Consider the following 23258-nt stretch of genomic DNA (forward strand, 5'->3'; position numbering starts at 1 on the left):
TTAAACGCATAAATGCTTCTTTGATTGAAGTAAAACTCGTAACACCCACATGGGACTCCATTAACAAATCTCACAGACCAATCCAGCACAACCATACATAGACAAATCAATAGCTATAAGGAAAACCTAACCACTAAGATCTATGGTTTCCATAACTGACCATAATACTAATTATCAAACCCTACCATATATTGTTGAAGATCCCAAGGAAGACAATGCACAACAACGTAAAGGCAGCATAAAAGGACAAAGAAAAAGGATTGAGAGTCCTCCATCAGTTCCAGATCACTCAAATGCATCATCATCGTCATCGGGAAGAGGCTGACTGGCTGCAGCCACAAGCTCAGCTTCATGCCTGTAGGAAGCAACACAAACAACAGTGAGAGTAGAAGATGAAGGATCTATATGATTTTATACCATAAGACAGGTGACCAAATGGATTTCCAAATAAACCTCAGTGGCAAATTAAAACCTGTTCTGTTGACTTAATATTTTAGGCATCAGAATCAACTTGTTTCAAGAAAGGCAGGTAGGTGCATTTGCTTTTATCAAGTGGTGTTCAAAAGGGATTTCTGGATACTTGCTAAAATCCTTTAAATGTACCACCAACAATAATAACCAAATGGAGAACATTCTAGTGACCCTACTTGCGTTACTGTTAAGGGAATCTTTTCAACATTCTTGTTGAAAAAATAATGATCCCAAAAAGTATAAAAATATTCTACACAAAAGCAATAGAAGGCAAATGAGAATGTTCGTACTGTTGCTGTGCAGCCAAGTCAATTTGTACTTCTGGAGGAGCAAGAGCAGGAGACTCAACAAAGTGGAGAGCAGGGTCCCTAAATGACAAACAAAAACAATCATCAATCTCAAGTTTCATTTACAACATTTGCACAATAGCAATAAAATAATGATATTATACTACTGCATTACCCAGCAAGCTTCCTGGCAAGATACAGGAAAGGTTTCTCGAAATTGTAATTGCTCTTTGCAGATATTTCATAGTACTGCAGATTCTTCTTCCTGTGGAATGTAACCTGCTTTGCTTTTACCTGCCTGTTCCTCACATCAACCTTGTTTCCACAAAGAACAATAGGTATATTCTCACACACCCTAGGAATGCAACGGAGAAATGATTAATACCATGTCAAAATTGAAAAAGAAAATCTATAAATAATAACCCATAAAGCATTATATTAGAGTTAAATAGTTGCACTTACCGGCAGAGATCACGGTGCCATGTAGGAACATTCTTATACGTCAATCGGGCGGTAACATCAAACATTATTATTGCACACTGCCCATGAATGCTGCAAGATTAATAGGAGATTTTATGTTAAGACCTTCAACCAGGCAGCACAGGGGATACAAAAAAGAAAGACAGGAGGAATCCTTAACAGAACCAGCAAGTCAGAAAATCAACATGGGAAAACAACTCCAAGCTAGAAAAAAAAAACACACACACAAAAAAGGAGAAAATTATTAGATATTAATTAAATTATTTAATGCACCATTTTCTATTAGCTTAATTTTTTTAAACAACCAGTGATTCAAGCAAAACAAATATCTTAAATTCGAACTTGACTCCACATTATACCTCGCATTAAAGTAAAATATTCCTGGTGTTGGGCTTTTATTTGTTGAGAAAAAATTTAGAAGGAACGTATTAAAATATTAATTAAATTCAGAATTTTCAACTAGTTTAAGCTTCTAGAACAACGGTGATTTAACAAGACCAAATAAAAAATAATCAAGAGCGTGGAAGTCTTCAACAAGTTACATCAATAGTGGAAAAGTGAAATTTATACTTTCCAACAAATGAGAAGAAACCCTTAACACTAGTAGGCATTGTTTGAGCATTTCTAGTGAACTAGCTAAAATAGCTTTTCGCTAGTCCCCTTAAAATACCCTCCAATGAATTGGCTTATGCTAAAGTAATTTTGCCTGTTGTCAGACTTCCTCTGGCCTTCTTCGCGCACACTCTCAGCTTTCTTCTTGTCCTCTACATCGCCATTGTCACCTTCGGCATCTACCTCGTTGGTGAGCCGGTCTACACCCCCCTCATCTTCTCATCACCACCACTCTGCTCCATCTACTTCCTCTGGTGCTTCTCAGCAATGAACGCAAACCACACTGGCTACTTCGATCTTTACAGTTCCAAAACGAGGGGTATTTTTAGAAATTACGCTGTAACAGTTCAGGACTGAACTGAAGCTTCTTTGTTCTCTCTTTGTAAGTGTCTTTATGTAACTTTGTTATTCTGTTTGACTTGGTGGGCACGATCTCTTTTCTTTGAAATTGCAAAGTTTTAAGCTTTTTATCACTGAGATTTTAATTTTAAAATGATCTTGTTAGAATTCTTGCTCAGGTTAGGGTTTTGCTTTCTTTGTTTAGTTGAGTTCACTTTTGGAGTTTCTCATGCAATTTATTTGATTTTTCTTTCTGGGTTTTGGTCTAGGCTGTGAAATAAGTGGGTTGTTTGTCTCTTCGTACAAGATGCTAGTTATTGTATGGTCTGTGAGCTTTGAGGGGTTCTATATTGTGGGATTTGGTATAATCAGGTCAAGTGGGTTCTCTTTAGCCCAAGTGATTCGTTACTTTTGTTTTTTGTTTTTTGTTTTTTTTTTTTCTGAATTAGTCTTGGTAGTTTGTAATTGTATTATGGCTGACATTTTTTTATCAGGATTTTGTTCTTGGATTTAATTGAAGATATGGATTAGATAAATTTTTCAACAACTCTCTAGTATCTAGTTGTTAATGAATTTGAAAGTCATTAAAAGAATCTTTCTGGGAATAATTTTTTACTTCCTGCAGTGTTTGATTTTTCTTTATGCTTTTTCAATAGTCTTGAAGATGTTCGGCTGGTTTGTGTCTAATGTTACATATTCTTACTGTAATTATTATTTTACTATTGTTTCTTTTCTATCGTTCTTTTTTTTTTCCCCACATTTTTTTTTGCGTGGAAAATGGGAAGAAAAGGGATGGTCTTGTATCTAGGATAATTCACCAGAGTAAATGGATCAAGCTTTCTTCTCCCCTGCCTCCTCTATCTCCTTCCAAAAGAAGAAAGGACTGTTTTGTTTATCTGTTTTGACTTTTGATTAAAGATTGTAATTGCTTTTTGTTTAGAGGTCATTTTTATAAGTTGGTTTATCTGTTTCATGGTACAGAAATCTTTTTACTTGCACTTTTTAAGAGATTTGGGTTATGATAAGCTTCCTCACTCATGTGCTTCTGTGAGTACTTTCTTCGTTGATGCAGTAAAGTTGAGTTATGTACTACACTTGTTAGTTATTTATGGTACAAATTAAGAATTAACCTCTCTACTAGGCAGTTCTTACAAGTTGGCTGCAGTTCTGGACTTCTAGGAATTTTTGCGTGCTTAAAGGTAAATCCTAAATTGATGGAGCCTTGGGTTCTTTACTTTTGCTGATTATTTTTTTTATTTTTAACATGTACCTAGAAGTGTGAATCAAATAACTCATTTTAGTTGCTCATTCTCTTCCTCATCAGCTTCCATTTACAATCTCTGCTGATGTCTAAAGTACACAGCATATTGTTGATTTCATATGGGAACTTGTACTAAGTATCACATGAAAGCCATGAGCATGTTGCTGAGAGGCAACTGGTGGGCATTTAGAATGTTTTTCCGTTAACAAGATCTAATAATCAGATGATTGTATACCATTGGACTTGAAAACAACCTTCAATGAATTTCGATGGCTTGCAACATGCAGCAAGATGATTATATTGTCTACATATCAAAGATGATCCTCTTTGGTCTAGATGTAGTATATATTTGAAAGGCAGAACATCACATAGAATTAGACTGCTTGGAAAACATCCTTTCTATTGAATTTTTGTAAAAGCATAATCCCTTTGAATTTAGTAGGTTTCTTAAATCATTCTCTTTATCAATGTACCAACAAAGTTACACAGACCTGTTAGGACTTGAAAGCACAACCTTAACCACCATCAGAAATGCAATAGCTCATTGGCACTTTGTAAGATACATCTTGAGAAGGATCGTTGGGTTGAGGTCCTTGAGGAGAATGAAAATGGCAAGAGTTTTATGGTCTTATTTATACTGAAGAATATGGCCATTGGAAAAATAAGTCTGTTGGGAGAATAGGACTGTTGGGAGAATATTACCGTTTGAAGAAAAGAGTAAAGTAAGAGTAAAGTAAGAATAAAGTAAGAATAAAAAATAATATTTAAATGGAGTAGAGAAACATTACTTATCAAAAACATTACTTATATACACCCTTTGTACTAGGGTTGCGCCCCTCTACGCTTTTGATATATAAAAATTACTTGAAAAAAAAATTAATGGAGTAGAGAAAGATTTAGAGAGTTTGATGTGGGGTGCTTTTGGAAAGTGGCTAGCTGAACTAGAAAGAGTGAGTTTTCTAGTCAAATTTTAGCTAAAGAATAGCTAGATCATTAGGAATGCTCTTAATCAAATAGGCAGCAGCAGACATGCACCAAAATCTCTACTGGTTCGTCAGCTCTTCTACCTCCCTCTTAAGTCTTAATGAAGGAGTTCAATTCCATCCTTCCACTTTTCTCTCTACAGGTTCATTCAAATTCAATTTCCATGAATTTGATTGAGCTTGGGGTAGAAGGGAAAAGATTGAATTCATGGCAATTCTTTTATTCTCACTCGCAACTCAAAACCAATCGATCATCATACAGTACTTTTTCCATACAACTTTTAAAGGGTTTGAATAAGAGAGTAACACATGTCTAACAGCAGATTTTCTGATTATGAGCCTAAACAGGACCTTAACCTTAAATTTAGGTATTTCACGCACTCAAAACATGATACCATATATACCGTAGAACCCACTGAAGGATGTTAATCACTACACTTTAGTATAGTGTAAAATTAGTAAGTAAAGCAGAATTTTGAATCGACTAACAGAGGGCAACAGCAATATTATGAATTAGAATTAGAATTAGAATTTGACTAGGAAAGGCAACAACAATCTTATGAATCATTTTAAAAAAATTCACTTACTAGTATCCATCTCTAAGACCACCAAATTTCTCTTGTCCAGCAGTGTCCCAGCAGTAAAACCGGATCTTCCCACAATTTGTGAAGAAGTCCAATGGATGAACCTCCACACCAATAGTCGCTATTTGCAATAAAAACCATAGAGATGAATAAGAATTTCAAACATATCATACTACAACAATATTTTTTTCAAGTATAAACCTATACAAATAAACCCCAAATCAAAAGCAAGGCATCAGTCAAGGCCCCTTACGTTCATATTTCTTCTCGAACTCCCCGGTCAGATGCCTCTTCACGAATGTTGTTTTTCCTGTACCATTCAGAAACACTCGGATTAATCAAACGACCTTGCTCCATACCAATAATACACATACATATAGATAAATACATACACACAAAGCTTTATCTGAAAAAAAATAAAGCTCCCTGAAACATACACACGTGCATACATTAAATTCACGCCTAATCTTAACAATAAAGCTCCTTGAAACTTTTTTCCCCGTAAAAATCTCTCTGATTTAATTTTATCTCAGAATGCAATTGGTCTATGACTGTGGAATTTACAGAATGGAATTGGTCATTCGTTAACAAGCATAATAATTCACGAAATTATTTTCTTTCGAAAAACAAAGCACAAACTAAATATCATCCACAGTCAAAGTCTAATCTAATGATTTGAAACACAACAGTGAAAAAAAAAATCAAAACTTTCACCAAAAAATAAAAATTAACAAGAAAAATTACCAGTGCCTCCATCACCAACGATGACGAGCTTGAAGCTCGGGTAGTCAACAGTCTGTTGATTTGGTAGAGCCTATAAAAGCAAATTCAATAGTAAAAAAAATTGAAATCCAAGAGCGAGATCGATGAGCTAAAACCCTAGTCCGAAACCCTAACGCTGGAGAATGCACATCAGACTCGGCGATCGGCGACAAAAATCAGAGAGAGAGATTTACCATTGGGTGCGCCCTCGTGTAGAGGTAATCTGAGACTTGAGAAAGCAGCGAGATGACAGGGTAGATGACGACGGCGATGTGTTTCAAAAGGAAGGGGGAGGGAGAAAACCTTATAAGGTTTCCCTCCTGGCTTTAATTTGACGCAACTCTCTTAACCGTTGGATTTGATTTCGTTTCCTTCTTCTGTGTTCTAGAAACTCTTGACGGCCCGATATTTTTTCTATTTTAAACAAAAGACTTGCCAAAATTAATGGACGCGTGGCTTAAATCTAGACGCCCAAGCTACAATGTTCGCTAAGGGCTGTTTGAGATCGCGTTCAAGAAATAGAGCTTTTAAGTCAAAAAAAAGTTTTAGAGCAAAAACTTCATTTTTAAGCTTTTGCCAAAAAAATTTTTTGGTTATTTTTAGTCTTTTTGGACCTTTAAAAGCGCTTTTAATTTTTTTTACTAAACAAGTACTTTTTTAGTGTTAAAAGTACTTTTAAGCCATTTAAACGTAATCTCAAATAGACCCTTAATAGATTTTGAGGCTTAAGGCACAAACTTAAGTATGGATTTTTTTATTTATTTAAATATTTAATTATATAATTTTAATTTTAAATCATTCCTTTTAACTTTCGCCCTTATTTATTTATTTATTTTTTTCAAATAACTTACAAAATTCATTTTTGTTAGTAGACATTTAATTTCAACATATGTCATATTTTGTGTTGACGTACATATAATTCTTTTTTTTTTTTTAATGTAGAATTTAATTGCAAAAACGAAATTTACTTTATTTTAAAAATTATTTAATAAACGAACTTAGCCAATATATTGGTTTTAAGTTCAGATGAAACTCTGAGTTTAGTAACTGCTTTAGGATTGCAATTAATGTAACTTTTTAATTTTCTCTTTTCTTTCCTTTAAAGTCTTAATATCTTAAAATTTAATTCTTTATATTTATGTTTATCTTAATTGGGGCCCTAATTAAAGAGCATTAATTAAAGACAATTGACTAACTTTTTATCATAATTGAGACTAATTATATTTTTATATATATATATATAAAAAAAAAAAAAAAAACATAATTATACTATAGTTATTTGGGGTTTAGGCATAATATTCTATGAAATCTTCAATCCACTAATAGTGGTGACCAAGAAGAGCCCAAAACGGCACAAACGTCACTAAAGCGACGTCTCAAACAATCAAACATACTGAAACGACACATCGTTCAAGTACCTAACTGATTATTGCCACAAGCAGGAAAGCCCAAAACGTAAACTCCTTGCACCTGTGGCAGGTTGCAGTATCGCAGGGGCAATTGTTACAGAGACTTTTTGCAATCTCTCACCAGATCTCTTACCTGAGGAGCCCGCCATGGCCTCGCCGTCCGATCCTTCAAAGCAGTAAGTTCCTTAAAACCCACACCCATGGATATGTTTGACAATATTGTTCCTAAAACCCATCAATCTCATTATTGTTTCTCAATTTGGGTGCATGAAATTTTACAAAGGGAGGCTGCTATGAGAAGGCAAAACAAGGGACCTGCTTATAAGTTCTTGGTTCCCCTTGTCTATGCCCCTGTCCTTCCTCTCAGTAAGTCTCCTATTTCTTTCTAATTCAATATATTTATTGGTAAAATTTTTTTTTTTTTTTTTTTGAATTGGGTCATATTTCCTGTACGGGCATTGGTTATTCTGTATTTTAGTTTGTGGGTATTTTGATTTTCAGTTCGACTGTCGCTGCGGAAGAATCCTGTTTTGAGGGACCGTTTGTTTACGATTGTGCTGGCAGGGGCGTTTGCTCATGGACTTTATCTTGTGTATCCTCTTCAATTTACATATATTATTTGTGTTACTATGTTATCTGATTGCCAGTTTCTTTTACTAATTGATCATGTTGTGAATGGAGATTGTTTTCGTCGTCAAAAGGGTTCTTGAAAGAGTAATATCTCTACGTAAAGAGCATGTCAGCATGCTCATATCTTTGAATTTTATCATTCTTTGATCCTCAAAGAAGTTTTGATTTTTAGATTCGGTAAGTCCTAGTAGGATTTTGCTTGGTGTTTGGTTCACAAAAGGGATTTGGAATATTAGCAGTACGGGGAGAATGCTTTGGTGAAAGTATATAAATCATATTTGTCAGTGGAAGTTATGGGTATTTATCTGCATGATTATTTCATAAGAAAAGTATCTTTGAGTTTTATATCTGAGCTGCTGGCTGTTTATTGTTGAGAGTGGGATTGCTTTGGGACATAGAGCTTTTGTCAATAGAAAAAGCCTCATTTTCAAGTTTTCCCCAAAACATAGTTTTTGGGATTTTTTTTAAAGCAAAAAAGTAATTAAAAAAATAATTTTTTTTTTAAAAAAAAAAAGGAAGAAAGAAAGAAAGAAGCTTTTCATGTATTCAAATCACTTTTTAGCACAATCTCAATAGACTCTGAGCTTAGTCTCTTTTCTCATAGAAGCGCGGGGGGGGAGGGTGGGGAATAGACTCTAGCACATTCTTAAATAAGACTCTGAGTCTAGTCTCTTTTCTCAGAAAAGGGGGGGGGGGGGGGGGGGGGAGATAAGCAAATATTTGGAAAAGAGTTGCTTCTGAGATTCAACTAGAGAGCAAAGTCGATAAGTTCCTAAAGAAATATGTTGCAATACTTCAGTACATGGACTATTGGCATAACTATCAGCCACATTATTTGTAAACTGCATGATGTGTTGCACCTTTACCTGCAAGTAAATGGATCAATTCAACAAAAGAAAGAACATCTTAGTTTTCCTCTGTTCTCTCTTTATTTTTTCCCTCGATGGAAGTAGATTTGGATTTGGCTCTGAGTATGTTTAGATTAAGCTTTTATCTTTTAATTGCACTGGCTTTCTTATATTACCTGGACTGAACCAACCAAATAAGACACTATGCTGAGGAACTACAACTATGCTTATTGCAATTCTAATAAAGAATCTGTCATTCATTCTATTTTGTCTTGAAACCTGTCTTACTGTTGACAAGCAACCTGTAAATTTTTTTTGTATTTCCCTAATAGACATATTCAGTACAGATCAATACGATATCGAGAGCAAGTGAATGTGTGGAGCATGGTTTGAGACATTTGATTGCCTACATTGCTTCTTCAACCATAATTGGTTTATGTACCTTGTGCAGCTCAGACGTTCTGGTAACTCCATGAATAGATTAGGGCGATTTTGATATTGTATCTTTCACATTGATTTATTAGTGGTTGCTGCATCTTATACTTTTCTTATTGCAAGTGAAATAATTACCAAATGCTGAAGCTGCTTTTCTATATCACAAATGCTCAGTTATTTGAAATCATTGATGTTTGAGATGCTAGATGGGACATGATACATGTGTTGGTTAAGTCTGCCCCCTTTTTCTTCCCACGTATATAGTTTTAAAATGTTGCTTTGGTGTTATTGACTCCATAGAATGCCTGTCATGGTGCATCTGACATGGGGATGTAGTTTTTGCTGTGGCAAAGAGAGGTCCTTTTGATTGGAGTTTTTAGAATCTGAGAAGTAGCAGGGGTGGAAGAAAATGTATGTATGGTTTTTGGCTTTTTGCCATGGCAGGCATCTATGGAGTTTATTAACAATGTTTTCGTGAACTTTCACCTTCATTTGTTTTAAGCATGCTTGAATGTTATCTTGATAATAGAAAACGCCTCAACACACAAAGTTTCTTAATAATTCTTCTTTGCCTAACTCTATTCATGATGGAATTATATAGATGGTGTTGAGAAGTACACCCAGGGGTGAAACCAGACATTTAAGGGTGGGCGACAAAATTTAAAAATAAAAAAATAAAAATTTGGGTGTAAAAAATAATTTTGGGGGGACGATTCATAAAAAACATAAATTTTAGGGGCAATTTTTAAATTTTGGGAGGACAATAGTGCCATCAAGCTAATACATAGTTCTGCCCTCGAGTACACCAGGATTGACATGGTGCAAGTTGGGAATGGCCAAGGTTTTGTCCATCCATCATATTAGATCCTCTATATTTCCTTTTTCTAATTGTAATTTTATACTTCCTAATATTCTCATATGGAGAATAACTTCTATAGGAACTTGGCACGAACCAAGTCCTTTGTACCTTCCATTGAGAAGATGACACACCAGCATAGGTGATAAAACAACAAAAAGCTAAGTGTACCATCCCAACAATACTTGCATTTTTTTAAAATACAAAAGCACCAAATTTAAAACAAGAAACACAGTTTGGAAAGTGCAAATATTGTTGAGATGGTAGATTTTGCTCCGATTATTTAGAATATGATTTTTTATTTTTTTCTCACGGGTACTTTTTTTTATCGGCAAGGGATAGAGAAAGGTAAAGATTTACTTTTATCATTATATGCTGACGTGTCATTCTCTCAATACCAAATTCCTATCAAAGTTATTCTCTTCTACATGTTGTGATGATCTAATGTATTTCCCACGTGTTTAAAAAACACATGAATATATTAGAGAGAGAGTTAAAATCAAGAGTATCATTAGCTAATGCACTATTCTTTGTGGCCGGTGAACAATCATTTCATTCATTTTCCTATGTTCCCGACCAACTAGACAAGCTATTAGTTGAGTCCGACCACCTAAAACTCTCATAGAGAAAAGACAATTATTATCACCGTTATAAAAATATAAAATACTTATAATTATAATAACACAAAATAAGACCTACTCGATCATATAAACTGCTTTGTAAGTTTCCATGGACATGTTTTCATTTCGATTTCCATGCTTTTTCTCTATTTGATATATAATTTCCACCCTTCTCTAGAATTATTATATTTTTTAAAATAAGATGGTTGGGAAATCTAAAAGCATTGATAAGAATAGATAGCATAAAAACAAAACACAAGTTTTGGAACCCATGAGTTGAAGCTGCAGTGCCCATGATGATATGTCCCAAAAAATCACTAAATCCAAGACATATAAAGATCAAGCTCAGTTCCCTCGGTATCTGCATCCATATCCGTTTTGAATTTGCCCCCACTTTCACTGAAATTCATGCTTTAATTTCTATATAATAAGTAACAATGTGATGTTTCTTTCTGTTCTTTTCCCCCTTTATTTTCTATAGTTTTTATGCACATTCTAGTGAGCCATAAATGGCCCATAACCACAAGTAACGGCGTGTTACGATCTCAAGTGTCTTATAGGCACTATCTATTTGTAAGTCGATTTTTATAGGTGAGTTCATAGAGGGGGTGACATATATGAGCATAGTGTTAATTCATCGAATACCGGTAGATACTCAAAGCCTTCAAAAAGAAAAAAGCTACCATCGGGTCAATGTTGATAGAGTGGGCCGTCGTGAATGTCAGATTCGAAAGCGTGATGAAATGTAATGATCCCAAATGTCCCACGTTGAATAAGTCTTGCCCTCTCCTTATAACCTATGGTGTAGGATAGATTACAAAATCCAGTGAATGACTTTTGCATTATTACCTGCCATTCCTTGTATTGCCCATTCATGGCTACGGATTCCCAAACAGAAACATGAATGAAGCATTGCATCTGTACTTCAATTTCTATATAATATAATGCAAAAAACATGGTCAATCTAAAGAGAGTTTTTTTAATGATCCTCATGGTCGGGGGATAAGAATGTATGGGGCAAGTGATGGAGCTTTGAGTCTTCCAAAATATTTGCCACCCTGCAACACTGCAATTTTGCTAGCTTATGCTGCCTGAAATTGCAACCAAAAATGAAAATGATAAGATCCTGCAGACAAAAGTGGGGGGAAATGAAAGGAAGAGGGGAAAATGATAAACGTTTAATTGTTATATAAGAAACGTACAAAGCAAAAATTATAGAGAATTTCTGTAGAGGTCCAAATCCCATCAAATGCAGGACAAAATGTGCTATGATTTCCCCCAACATCCACTTCTTTTTAACCTTACCCTACATTTTCTTTCTTTTTTCATTTTTCTTTTGCATGAAAACTATGTGCACAATTTTCTTCGGATTCATTGATTGCACTTGTGATAGATGATGATAAAAAGAGGAAAAAAGAAAGAAAGAAAGAGAGCTAATGGGGCCATAAGATCAGCATATGGAATGGGGTAAGTGACAAGAAGTCTCGACTCAGACTGATAAGTTGATCTTTCTTGTCAATTGATATGAAGCTAAAAGGTGGGGGTGGGGGATATAATTAGATCGATAAAGCCATTATGCAATAATATAACCAGATTATTACTCTATAAAACCCAGATTAGTTCAATGTTCTTTGAACTAAAAAACGTCACCTTTATTATAAATTAGAGAACCTACTAAAATTTTCAAAATACCATTTTTTTTAAAAAAAAAAAAAAAAAAGTTCAAAGATTCAAGCGTGAGTATTTTTGCAAATTCCATTAAATCATAACTAATGCCTAAATCGTTAAAATATATATTTTTTTTTTCCTAAAAGAAGTGGTATTTTAGGAATTTTGGCACATTTCCGTTAGGATCCTAAAGGAGGGAAAAAAAAAATAGAGAGATACACTAAATTGAAAGTTTTTGAAGTTTAGGAGAATAATTACAAATGTGATGAAAGTTAAGGAGGTTAAGTGAAATTTTCCAATAAATTATGAGAGGTGAAAGGGGAGATCACAAATTCAATTACGTTGGGGAAAAAATTTACTATGGGTCCCACTCAAGCAACCTCATGTAGATAAATAGTTTTACTATAACCTAGCTACTTCAAATATTTTAGGAGATTATTTTTTAACTGCCTTCCACTATCTCTCAACCACAATCTAAACGTGGACAAACCATTATTTATCAACTATCAGGTAAAGGGATTGATTGATTCCTCTTAAAAACTCTGAACTCATTGCATATTCCCACTCTATACAATAATGCCAACTTAAGTATTAGAGTATCTTTGGCCAAGGTCAATGACCTTTTGACACTCTTATTATTTTGCAGATAATCCATCGACAGTCAGGCTGTACAAAAAATTGCTCTAACAAATTACATAGAGTGCATGTCTCTTTTTTATAAACCTATTGAAAAAAGAGCAAGGAAAAGAGAAGAACATGTACCTATTTGGAAGGAAAAGAGGGAAGAGAAAAAAAGGAGGTTTGTTTTGATTACACTCCGCGCCTATATTATTACCCCCATAAGAAGTTAGTTTGTGTGTCCTACTTCTACCCACCTCAACTTTTAAAAATGGCTCCATTTAATCATGGATTGCTTTGCTTGGGGACCAAAAGAGGTAATTATTCTCCTCCCTTGATGCCCACTTCATGTGTTAAAATGGGAATATCTTGAAAAAGCTATGTTTTAACTTTCAATTCAAGAGAGATTACACACCTAGAACTTATTTGCTAGTTCCATTTTAAAAACAAAAGAAGGTGTGGAATACTAATTCTATAAATCTAACTCATAACCGAAGAAGAATAGAACATTCAAATTAGAGATCGAACTAGGGGCGGAGGCTCGGGCAGCCTGTGACTTTTTAGTTGATTTATTCAAATTGTTAATAATTCTGCATATATAGCTCTTAACCTTTTTTTAAAAGGTTGAAGAAAAAATTTCAAAATCAAGGGGGATTATTACCCCTGACAATTTTTGACATGACTCATAAACTCAATAAGAATTCAACACAAAATTAACGAATTAGGGTTGATGGGTCAGGACTGTAAGATTAGAATTAACCTATATAATCTTATATTCATACATCGACACGACCTGCAAACCTAACACGCGAACATAAATTTCCATTCTAGCTGCCTTGCCCGCTAGTTTTGACACTAATACAAAAAGAAGTTGTTTATATAATTTTTTTTTTAAAAAAAATTGAAGTTATGGTGAAAAAGAAATAAATGTGGCACGTGTAAAGGCGTGGGTATTGATGGACCCAATACAGGTCCCCTTGTTGGGCTCACATGCATTACAAGAATGTCATAAAGTTTCAAAGATTGATGTAAATCGGGTGTATAAAGTTTACCTATACAACTATTGAGGTGGAAATGAATTTGGGGCACGGGTGCTTCGTGCACCCCGTCCAGCTTTCTACAGCTCCCTCCGGTCTCCGGCTCCGGGCAACAAATTAACAAAAGAAACAAACAAAATTACCAAAAGCACCGTAATCGATGACGTCGGTTTTTTGGATGCCAAACGAAGTCGTTTTAACCGCGCCTTGCATAATTATTGCTTTGGGAAACGAATCTTGAAATTCGGTGTACAACACTTTTAACACAAAATAACAAGCGCTTTTGACCGTGGAATTCCCTGCATGAAAATAACAAAAAGAGAAAATGCTGTTTATTTTATTTTTAAAAAAAAATGACAAAACGAAATAATTAATAAAGAGAACCCCGGATTATGAACACTCAAAAATGCCAAGAAATTTTATTTATGTGTACAAAAACTGGGTTAAGAGGGATTACGATTCTTGCCCAAATAGATGATTAGATAGCTCAAAATCAAAATTTTCAGCAATTCAACAAATAATTAGTAACTTTAAACCACTGAATTACTATACGATTTGACAAGCCTCCCTAAACTTCAAAATCTTTCAATTTGAACCCATAAACTTTTAATTGCAATCAATTTGAACTCGTCCGTCAGATTTAGCGGTTAACTTCTAACGGCAATACCTAAAAAGACCAAAATATCCCTGATGTTCGTTTTTTTAATTTTTTTAATTTGGAATTATGGGTAAATTTGGAATTTTATAAAAAATTCAGGGGTATAAACGTCATTGTTTCACTTTAAATGTTTAAAATCTGAAGGAGGGGGTTCAAATTGACTGCAATTAAAAGTTCAAGAGTTCAAATTAAAAAGTTTTGAAGTTTGAGAAACTTGTCAAATCGCATGGTAATTCAGGAGTTACCCTTATTATTATTATTATATATATTTTTTTTTAATGGGTTTGGAGAAAAAGTTAGATATAGCAAGAAAGAGTGGAAGAAATGGTAGGATAATAAGTGTGGCATTGAATTGGCAGCATGTGGGAAATGGTACTGCAATATCTCTGATACTTGATATTGCATCAGAGTTAGTTAATTTGCAAATTAAATATATATTAACAGATCGATGGAGAGAGGTGAAAGAAAAGGGATATACAAATAAAAAGAGATAGATAAATTAATCATAAGAAAAATAATTAATGGGGATTGCAAGTTACAATGCTTTTCTTTTCTATGTAGATCGATGATGACTCAAGAAAATGCTATGGACATTCCTTTTTGGAAGCCACCTTTGAACGAACAAAACCTAGTGGCTGTGTCAGTTGGCATGCCTAACACAACATCAAACCTCTTTTTCTCTTCCAGTGCGCTAGCTTTGTCCCTGCCCCTGCCCCCTGCGGATTCTGCCCGGCTCAGCCGCGGAGCACCAGGACAAACACAAAACATTAACCTTCAACTGGTTCTTTCACCATTTGCGCCACATGTGTGTGTCTCTCTCTAGACATGAATGTCTTTGTACTTGGCCGCAGAACTCCATCGGAATCTCACTAAAGTTTAAGGATAATTGTCTTGGAATTGCAATTTTTACCATCAAGGTTCGTGTTGGAGTTACCGCATTATTTGAGAAAACTTTATTGAACCCTCTAATTGTCGTTGCTTTTGTAATTATTCTCTTAAACTTAAAAATATTTCAATAAATCCCGTCAAAAGTCCCAAAATACCTTCTTTTTTTTTTTTCTAAAAAGAAGAAAGGGTATTTTGAGAATTTACCCATTCGTCAAATCCTAACCGAGGGGTGAGATTGAAAATTTTGAAATATGGATACACTAAATTGAGAGTTTTTTAAGTTTAGGATCGATGTAATTGTAAATGTAATATTGGAAGTTCAGAGGGGTTAAGTGAAGTTTCTCCAAATTATTTATAAACGGACGTGAGAGTACTTCATAATTGGTGAAATCATTTAGGCAAAAAATATGACTTATCAATTTCTTTTAATTATTTCACTAATTATGAATTGCCACGTCAATTTGTAAATGACTTTGTAGTACCCTAGCCATTTCCTACTACTACATACAATTCCTTACAAACTATCAATTTCTTTTAAATATTAAAATTTAATTGTTTAGTAGTTAATAAAATAATTAAATATCATATGGACTTTGTGACTAACATGATATGTGCGACATTAATTCATATAAAAAATTACAGTAAAAATTGTAGTAAACCTAGCCACACTCAAAGTTTAATTTCCAATTTTTAATCTTCTCATAATCAATTCAAAAATTATAAAAGCAAACATATAAAATTATACCTTACCTATAACCTTTTTATATTTTCACACGACATATACAAACTTAGAGGGTGTTTAACAGCTCCTACCCCCATATATTATTCTTATCTTTTTTTTTTCTTCGAAAAAATCAACATCAAAACATCATCACTTTTTATATCACACAATTTACTTTTTACTACTATTCAAATAAAAAAATCACTAAAAAACTTCTTTTTTTTTTTTTTTTTTTTTTTTCACTTTTTAATATCACTTTTTCACTTTTCTATACCAATCATTACTCTCATATTTTTTTTTCCACCAAAATATGACCCATATCTAGGGGTGGAATAATGTTTACCAAACAACTCTTTAATATGAAGTATCTATCATGAAATTAGCGAGTTATAATTAATTGACATGACTCATTTAATTAAATAAATTAAATTAAAATTGATCTATATAGCATCGACATGGCTCCAACCCGTCCTAGTTAATTGCCACACTTACTGTGTTTGTAGGGTGTAGCTCATACGGCCCATTGTTACCCAATACATTGGCAACAGTGTGAGACTTAGTGGCATGTATGTAACCACGTACGTTTATTAGAAGCACATAGTTTATTATTAGATAAAGTAGCATTTTGTTAACTTCCTTTAAATTTAAACCATCTTTTACATAATTCAAAGCCTCTGCCCTCTGTGGCTCCGTGTATATAAAAAGCCTGAGAAAGCAACCAAACCTCTCACACAAACAATATTACTCGTACATGTTCCCCAACAAAAAATGGCCACCATTTCCAGAGACGAATCGGACTACGACAGCAGCTGCTCCTCCTCGATAACCGTGCCGGACTCTAGCCGGAGCTGGATGAGCAACCTCAGCTTCGGCAGCCGCCGCAGCTCGGTTTCCGTCTGCTCCTCCAGTACTGACACCTCTCTACTAAGCTCCCACAAGCCTCACAAGGCCAACCAAGCCGCATGGGAAGCCGTGAGGCGGCTCCGGAGCTCGATAGGCAGAGTGGGGCTCGACCACTTCCGGCTCCTCCGCCGCCTCGGCAGCGGAGACCTCGGGAACGTGTACCTCTGCCAGATTCGGAACCCGGTGGTGGGGCTGCCGCAGTGCTTGTACGCCATGAAGGTGGTGGACAAAGAAGCGCTCGCCATAAGGAAGAAGCTGCAGAGAGCTGAAATGGAGAAGGAAATTTTGGGTATGCTTGATCACCCTTTTCTCCCCACTTTATACGCCGAGTTTGACGCTTCTCACTACTCTTGCCTTGTGATGGAGTTTTGCCCCGGTGGCGACTTGTACGCCGCCCGACAACGACAGCCCGGGAAACGCTTTAGCATTTCTTCTGCTAAGTAAGTCTTCCTTATTTTATTATAACTTATAATTTAAAGAAGAAATGATAATTGTAACTCTTGAGATTTTTGTCATTTACATTGTAGTTTATTAAATAACATTATTGCTATGCAAATGATGTGACAGGTTTTATGCTGCTGAGACACTCCTTGCGATAGAGTATCTGCACATGATGGGTATTGTTTATAGAGATCTTAAGCCGGAAAATGTACTGGTGAGAGAAGATGGGCACATTATGCTTTCGGATTTCGATCTTTCACTCAAATGCGACGTCGTTCCGGAGCTCCTAAGGGCTAAACGGAGCTCGGAAGCCAACGAAAAGGACGCAAAGTGCTCAACGCCTTCTTGTGTTGCGCCCATGCAGCCTGTGCTGTCATGTTTCTCAGCCTCCAAACAGAAAAAGAAAGCAAACAACGTTACTACGATAACAGAACGCGTTGATGATGTCCAGGAACTTGTCGCCGAACCAATCCACGCCTGTTCCAAATCCTTCGTCGGAACCCACGAGTACTTGGCGCCGGAGGTGATCTCCGGGCAAGGCCACGGGAGTGCAGTCGACTGGTGGACTTTTGGGGTGTTCTTGTATGAGATGTTGTACGGCAGAACGCCATTCAAAGGAGAAAACAATGAGAAAACACTCATCAACATCCTTAAACAGCCGTTAACATTTCCGAAAATTGGTGTCGGCAGCAGCAGGGAATTTGAAGAGATGGTGAGAGTTCAAGACCTCATAAGCAAGCTGCTGGTGAAGAATCCCAAGAAAAGAATTGGGTGCTTGAAGGGTTCTGTTGAGATCAAGAGGCATGATTTCTTCAAGGGTGTGAATTTTGCTTTGATTAGGTCGGTTAAACCCCCTGAGGTTTTTACTGATTTACATAAGATTAGGAGTAGTAGAGCTAATTTGTTACCAAAATTAAGCAAGAAAGAGAGGGAGGAACCATATCAAATCCCCCGTCATTTTGACTATTTCTAACCGCAGAGATAAATAAAAATAGGTAAAGAGCAGTGTATCGTTATACAATGGTTATACAATTGAGATGATATGACAATAAAAATCACGTCATTTCGATCGTATGACAGTTGTATAACAGTGTTAGGTAAAACAGAAAGCAAAATATCATATGTATGACACCGAGGAAAGAGCTGTTTTCCTTCTGTTTTGCCTACTAATGATAAGATTTAGATAATTGATGTAAGACCAGGTCACTATGCTTTGAATTTAGATTTATTTGTTTATTATATGCATTGAATATTAGTTCTTTAGGAAACTGTTGGCCCCCTCCCTCTCTTGTGTGTATAATTAATATTCGTGCTTATGTGTAAAAGGAGAGGGATCCATAATTGTGGCAATGTGATTCTCATGAGAGCTCTATGAGTTAATCATGTGATCACAATAATTACTCTTCTCTGTGACTGGAAGAAATAATAATATAAAATGAAAAAAAAAAATGAACTCTTTTCTTTTTCTCGAGTTTGAAAAGATTGCCTACTTTGTTGATGCTATGGGCACTTTATTATATCCACGCATTCACGTGCCCTTTCACCGAACAAAGTAAAGAAACAAAAATCCATCATGTTTTCTTGCTCCTTTCTCTCCTTTCTTCCTCTCTTTTTCTTTTTCTTTCTCTTCTTTACGGCCATGAGAATCAAGTTTTCCAAACTGATCATTTGAGGTTTCTATGCTGAATCCAATGACTTGAAACTTGTTCATTCAGAGGATTTGGGACATAAAAATTTGATGTTTTTGAAAGTTATATATAAGAGCATCTTAAGCAATATTAAATTCATATTAAGCTCGACAAAATGACTAAAGATTTATTGAGCATTGTAACTTCATAAATTTTTAGGGGTAATTATCTTTTGTCCCCATGAACTACAGCGCCTTGACACTTTCTCCCCATGAACTACCAACTATGACACCTGACATCATCAAACTACCATCTTATGACAAAAAGTCTCATTCCGTCAGTCTAAGACCGTCAATTTTAACCTCTTTGATTGACAGAATTAGGCTTTTTGTCATAAGATGATAATTTGATAGTGTCAAGTATCATAATTGATAGTTCATGGAAAAAAAGTGTCAGGACGCTGTAGTTCATGGGGACAAAAGGTAATTACCCCAAATTCTTATCTATAATAATAATAATAATAAAAAGCAATATTGTTCTTTCACTTCTTTGGGAATAGAGAAAAATAAATAAAGAAATAATATTTTAAATAAAAAATAAAAATTAATAATTAAAATATTGTTGAATATAAATGTTTTAAAAAAATAGATAATTAAAATAGAAAAAATGATTCTTTAACAAAACATTTGCTAAGACCATATAATTGCTATGCATTTGAGGTAATCAAAAAGCATTATTTTTTACTTTACTTATTACCTTTTGGATACAAACTTCAACATATTTTATATTTTATTATTTTCTTAACCACTGAGAGAGAAGAGAGAAAAGTGATTGTAGCAAAGAGAAAGAGAAATGATTAAAAAAAAACAGAAAAAGAATGCATATAGTGCTTATCTAAAAGTAGCTAACAAAAAGTAAAATACTAAACGTAATATTTGTCCTATATTACCCTAGTTAATTTAATTAGGAGTACTAATCAATAGTGAGGTGGACTTTAAGAGTGAGAGAAGTAAGATAAAAAGGGACAAAACTTGGGAATTGTGTTAATAAAAATAAAACTCTACGAAGAAAAGATAGATGTCATTAGGGACCACTGGTGCCAAAAGACATACAAAAAGAACGGTATAAGCTCAGAAAAAAAAATGTTTTACAAGAATGGTCAAAAGAGTGACATCACAACCGAGGTGTTTTTGTTGAATGAATTGTGTCCGACGAGACTAATCAAAATGTCACAACTAATCTTTGGACCCTTTCTATGTTGTGTAGTGGTAAGCTATCTTAAAAGTTATAGAAATAATAATAAATTTAATTATTTTGTTAATTTTTAATACTCTCTTCAATAAATAAATAAACTTTACAAAGGCTCTCAGAATTTCAACGTGTTTTGAATGGTGTATTTGGCAAAGGGCTTGAAAAAGGAAGTTGATAGCAGATTTGATCGATGGGAGAGAGAAAAAAAGGAAGAATGTTTTATATAAAAAAGTGAAAATTTTGTTTTATAGTGATTTTTCTAATTAAATAGTAATAAAAAGTGATTGATGTGATGTAAAAAGTAAGAATGTTAATGTTAATTTTGAGAGAAATTTTTTGAGTTTTTGGATCCGGCCTAACCCACTCCTTTGCGAAACACAGCCGAAAAGACAAAGTTCAAAAACTAACAATTTCACTCATCGAACTTTTAATTTGATGTAATCTACCCCCATTCGTTAAGGTTTAATGTTAAACATACGTTAAAATAGATAAAATGACATTTATACTCCTAGAACTTTTATAAAATTTCAAATTTACATTTAATTTCATATTACAAATTATGGAAAAAAATTATATTTAGTTCTTTGGTTTTCATTTGATTTGGATTTAACCCTTAGGGTTTCAATTTCAAGAATAAGGTTCTTACGTTTTTATCTAAGTTTAAAATAGGTCTATCTATCATTTTATCGTCAAAATTAACAATTTGTTATCTGTCATATATGTCTTATGAGTAATACTAGAAGTCCCTCTTATGTCACTCAAAAAATGAAGTGACTTTTAAAAAATCAATATGTGATCAAAATTCAATAGTGATCAATAACAAGTTCAATAATGATTTTAAGAGGCACATTATTCTTGGAGTGACACAAGAGTGACATAAGAGTGACTTATAGTATCACTCATGTCCCATAAGGCACGTCAACGTCCATATCAACACCTAAATACAATGCCACACCAACAGAACTGAAGTCTTCTGTTACTGTGGGTTTATTCTTTAAATTCTTAGATTTTATGTTTCTTGTGATGCTTTTTTTGGGTCTCTTGTTTTTATTTATTTATAAATTCCTTAATACTTGTTGACGTGGTATTACATTGGAGTGTTTATGACGTGTCAAGTGAGAGTTGTAACATATGACAAACTGTTAGTTTTGATGATAAAGTAACATAGGGACTTATTTTAAAATTTGGCAAAACCTAATGACCATATACTTGAAATTGAAAACTTAATGACTAAATTCAAACCAAATGAAAACTTAGGGGCTAGGTATGATTTTTCCCTAAAACTAAAAAAAAAAAAAAAAAAAAAAAAAAAAAAGAAGAAAAATTGAGGGTATTTTAGCATTTTTCATAACCTCCGTTAAGATTTAACGCCAAATCCTAACAGAAAGTAGTATATTGCATTAAATTAGAAATTTGAGGGGTGAAATTGAGAGTTTTGAACTTTGAAGGGATCTTTTCAAAACCTAACAAGTAAAATATTCAATAAAAAAATGATGTAAATAAAATTCGACTTAAAACTTTTGTTTAGATATGATGTTAAATAATTATTTATACAAAAAAATTTAATCAATAAGTTAATAATTGAAAAACTTCACAAAACAGTACTCTTTAAATTTCACGCATTTTAAAGTTACCCTCTTAAAGTTTAAAAACTCTCAATTTAAGGTAACGATCGGCCTTTTAATTTTTTCCAGTGTCCTCCCTCCTTTAAAATTTTCCGTTAAATTTTGCCAAAACTTTCAAAATACAAATAAAGTAAAAAAATTGCAAAAAATCTTTACAATTTTTTTTAAAAAAAATTTCTTTTAGCATTACTCCATGGTTGACCACTTCACAGTACATGTGGGAGTTATATAATCCCATTTCTTGGTTCAAATTCTCGTAACACACCCATTTCAATTTATTTTTTTAATTTAATATATATATTCTGCCCTGCCTGTCATTTATATATCTTCTCCTTGCTAAAATATAAAGAATTACACTGTGGGATATATATATATATATCCCACAGTGTAATTCTTTATATTTTAGCAAGGAGAAGATATATAAATGACAGGCAGGGCAGAATGATGGGAATAGTGCATTTTCTGAATGGTATTCAAAGGGGTCAGAAAGATTATATATATATATATATATATCCATCATTACCCATTAAAGGGCTCTGCTATTGGATGCCATTGAATCATAGTATGCAGCCCAGCAGCATTAGACACAACAGAGATGGTAGTATATATATATGTACTTCTTGATTAAATTCTTGTCCTTTGTTTTTTTGGCAAATAAATAACAATAATACTGAAGAAAAGTAAATGGAATCACAGAATACGTCAAATGAGAATAGATGGTTTTTGAGTCAGTCAACGGCGTAGAAAGGTCAAATGGGTGGAGTTTTGGCTTCAACAATAACCATTTCGTGTAAGCCATTGATGACTGAAACTGTCAGTGGTCAGCTGCAACAGCACGCGAGCCTTCGTGCCCACTTGGAATTTTACGTTGCGAAAGAGACAGGGGCTATTATATTCATCATTTGATTTTGAAATCTTATTACTTTTCTTTGTTTTTTTCTTCTCTTTTATGGACCACTGTCGATTCCTTCCGTTTATGTTGATGCAGAATATGAAGGGGAAACGTGAGGAATAGTAGTAATATATGGTACTGGAATTCTATATATTCCAAATAGAGTTCTAGTTGGTGTTGGAGTTCTATTTAGAAGAAGAAGACAACAAATGACCCAAAAAGTCCAAGTCCACAACAGCTGTCCAACAATGGAGTCCTCAATGTTAACTAATGTAATTTAGTAGACTCGTGTATAAATACCATAAAATTGAATGATTTAAACAGTAAAAATTAGCATTTAAACAATTCAAT

The 23258-nt window shown here is 34.1% G+C and overlaps 3 protein-coding genes across 3 annotated transcripts; 2 read left to right on the forward strand and 1 right to left on the reverse strand.

The window, feature by feature from the left end:
- Positions 1-6113, reverse strand: LOC132165584 (GTP-binding nuclear protein Ran-3). Its single transcript, XM_059576211.2, has 8 exons — positions 5974-6113; positions 5762-5831; positions 5271-5327; positions 5021-5138; positions 1221-1310; positions 934-1113; positions 762-839; positions 1-355 (listed from the first exon to the last, which is right to left on the reverse strand). Exons 1-8 carry the CDS (start codon positions 5974-5976, stop codon positions 286-288), a joined length of 666 nt encoding a protein of 221 aa, XP_059432194.1. The 5' UTR covers positions 5977-6113; the 3' UTR covers positions 1-285.
- Positions 6114-7233: 1120 nt separating this feature from the next.
- LOC132166257 (SH3/FCH domain protein) lies at positions 7234-9288 on the forward strand. Its single transcript, XM_059577043.2, has 4 exons — positions 7234-7364; positions 7472-7554; positions 7690-7780; positions 9009-9288. Exons 1-4 carry the CDS (start codon positions 7336-7338, stop codon positions 9037-9039), a joined length of 234 nt encoding a protein of 77 aa, XP_059433026.1. The 5' UTR covers positions 7234-7335; the 3' UTR covers positions 9040-9288.
- Positions 9289-16856: 7568 nt separating this feature from the next.
- Positions 16857-18733, forward strand: PID2 (AGC (cAMP-dependent, cGMP-dependent and protein kinase C) kinase family protein). The gene is made up of 2 exons (XM_059576255.2): positions 16857-17510; positions 17638-18733. Exons 1-2 carry the CDS (start codon positions 16936-16938, stop codon positions 18482-18484), a joined length of 1422 nt encoding a protein of 473 aa, XP_059432238.1. The 5' UTR covers positions 16857-16935; the 3' UTR covers positions 18485-18733.
- Positions 18734-23258: the final 4525 nt, after the last annotated feature.

This window comes from Corylus avellana, chromosome 11 (assembly GCF_965113065.1).
Source record: "Corylus avellana chromosome 11, dhCorAvel1.hap1.2, whole genome shotgun sequence".
In the NCBI taxonomy this organism is placed as follows: domain Eukaryota; kingdom Viridiplantae; phylum Streptophyta; class Magnoliopsida; order Fagales; family Betulaceae; genus Corylus; species Corylus avellana.

Coding starts and splice junctions, on each gene's coding strand:
- LOC132165584 (XM_059576211.2), bottom strand. Junction 1,311..5,020: donor GGTCTTAGAGATGGATACTA/GTAAGTGAATTT, acceptor TTAATCTTGCAG/CATTCATGGGCAGTGTGCAA. Junction 356..761: donor GACTTGGCTGCACAGCAACA/GTACGAACATTC, acceptor TGCTTCCTACAG/GCATGAAGCTGAGCTTGTGG.
- LOC132166257 (XM_059577043.2), top strand. CDS start 7,336: ATGGCCTCGCCGTCCGATCCTTCAAAGCA. Junction 7,365..7,471: donor CCGTCCGATCCTTCAAAGCA/GTAAGTTCCTTA, acceptor AATTTTACAAAG/GGAGGCTGCTATGAGAAGGC. Junction 7,781..9,008: donor GCTCATGGACTTTATCTTGT/GTATCCTCTTCA, acceptor AGACATATTCAG/TACAGATCAATACGATATCG.
- PID2 (XM_059576255.2), top strand. CDS start 16,936: ATGGCCACCATTTCCAGAGACGAATCGGACTACGACAGCAGCTGCTCC. Junction 17,511..17,637: donor TTTAGCATTTCTTCTGCTAA/GTAAGTCTTCCT, acceptor ATGATGTGACAG/GTTTTATGCTGCTGAGACAC.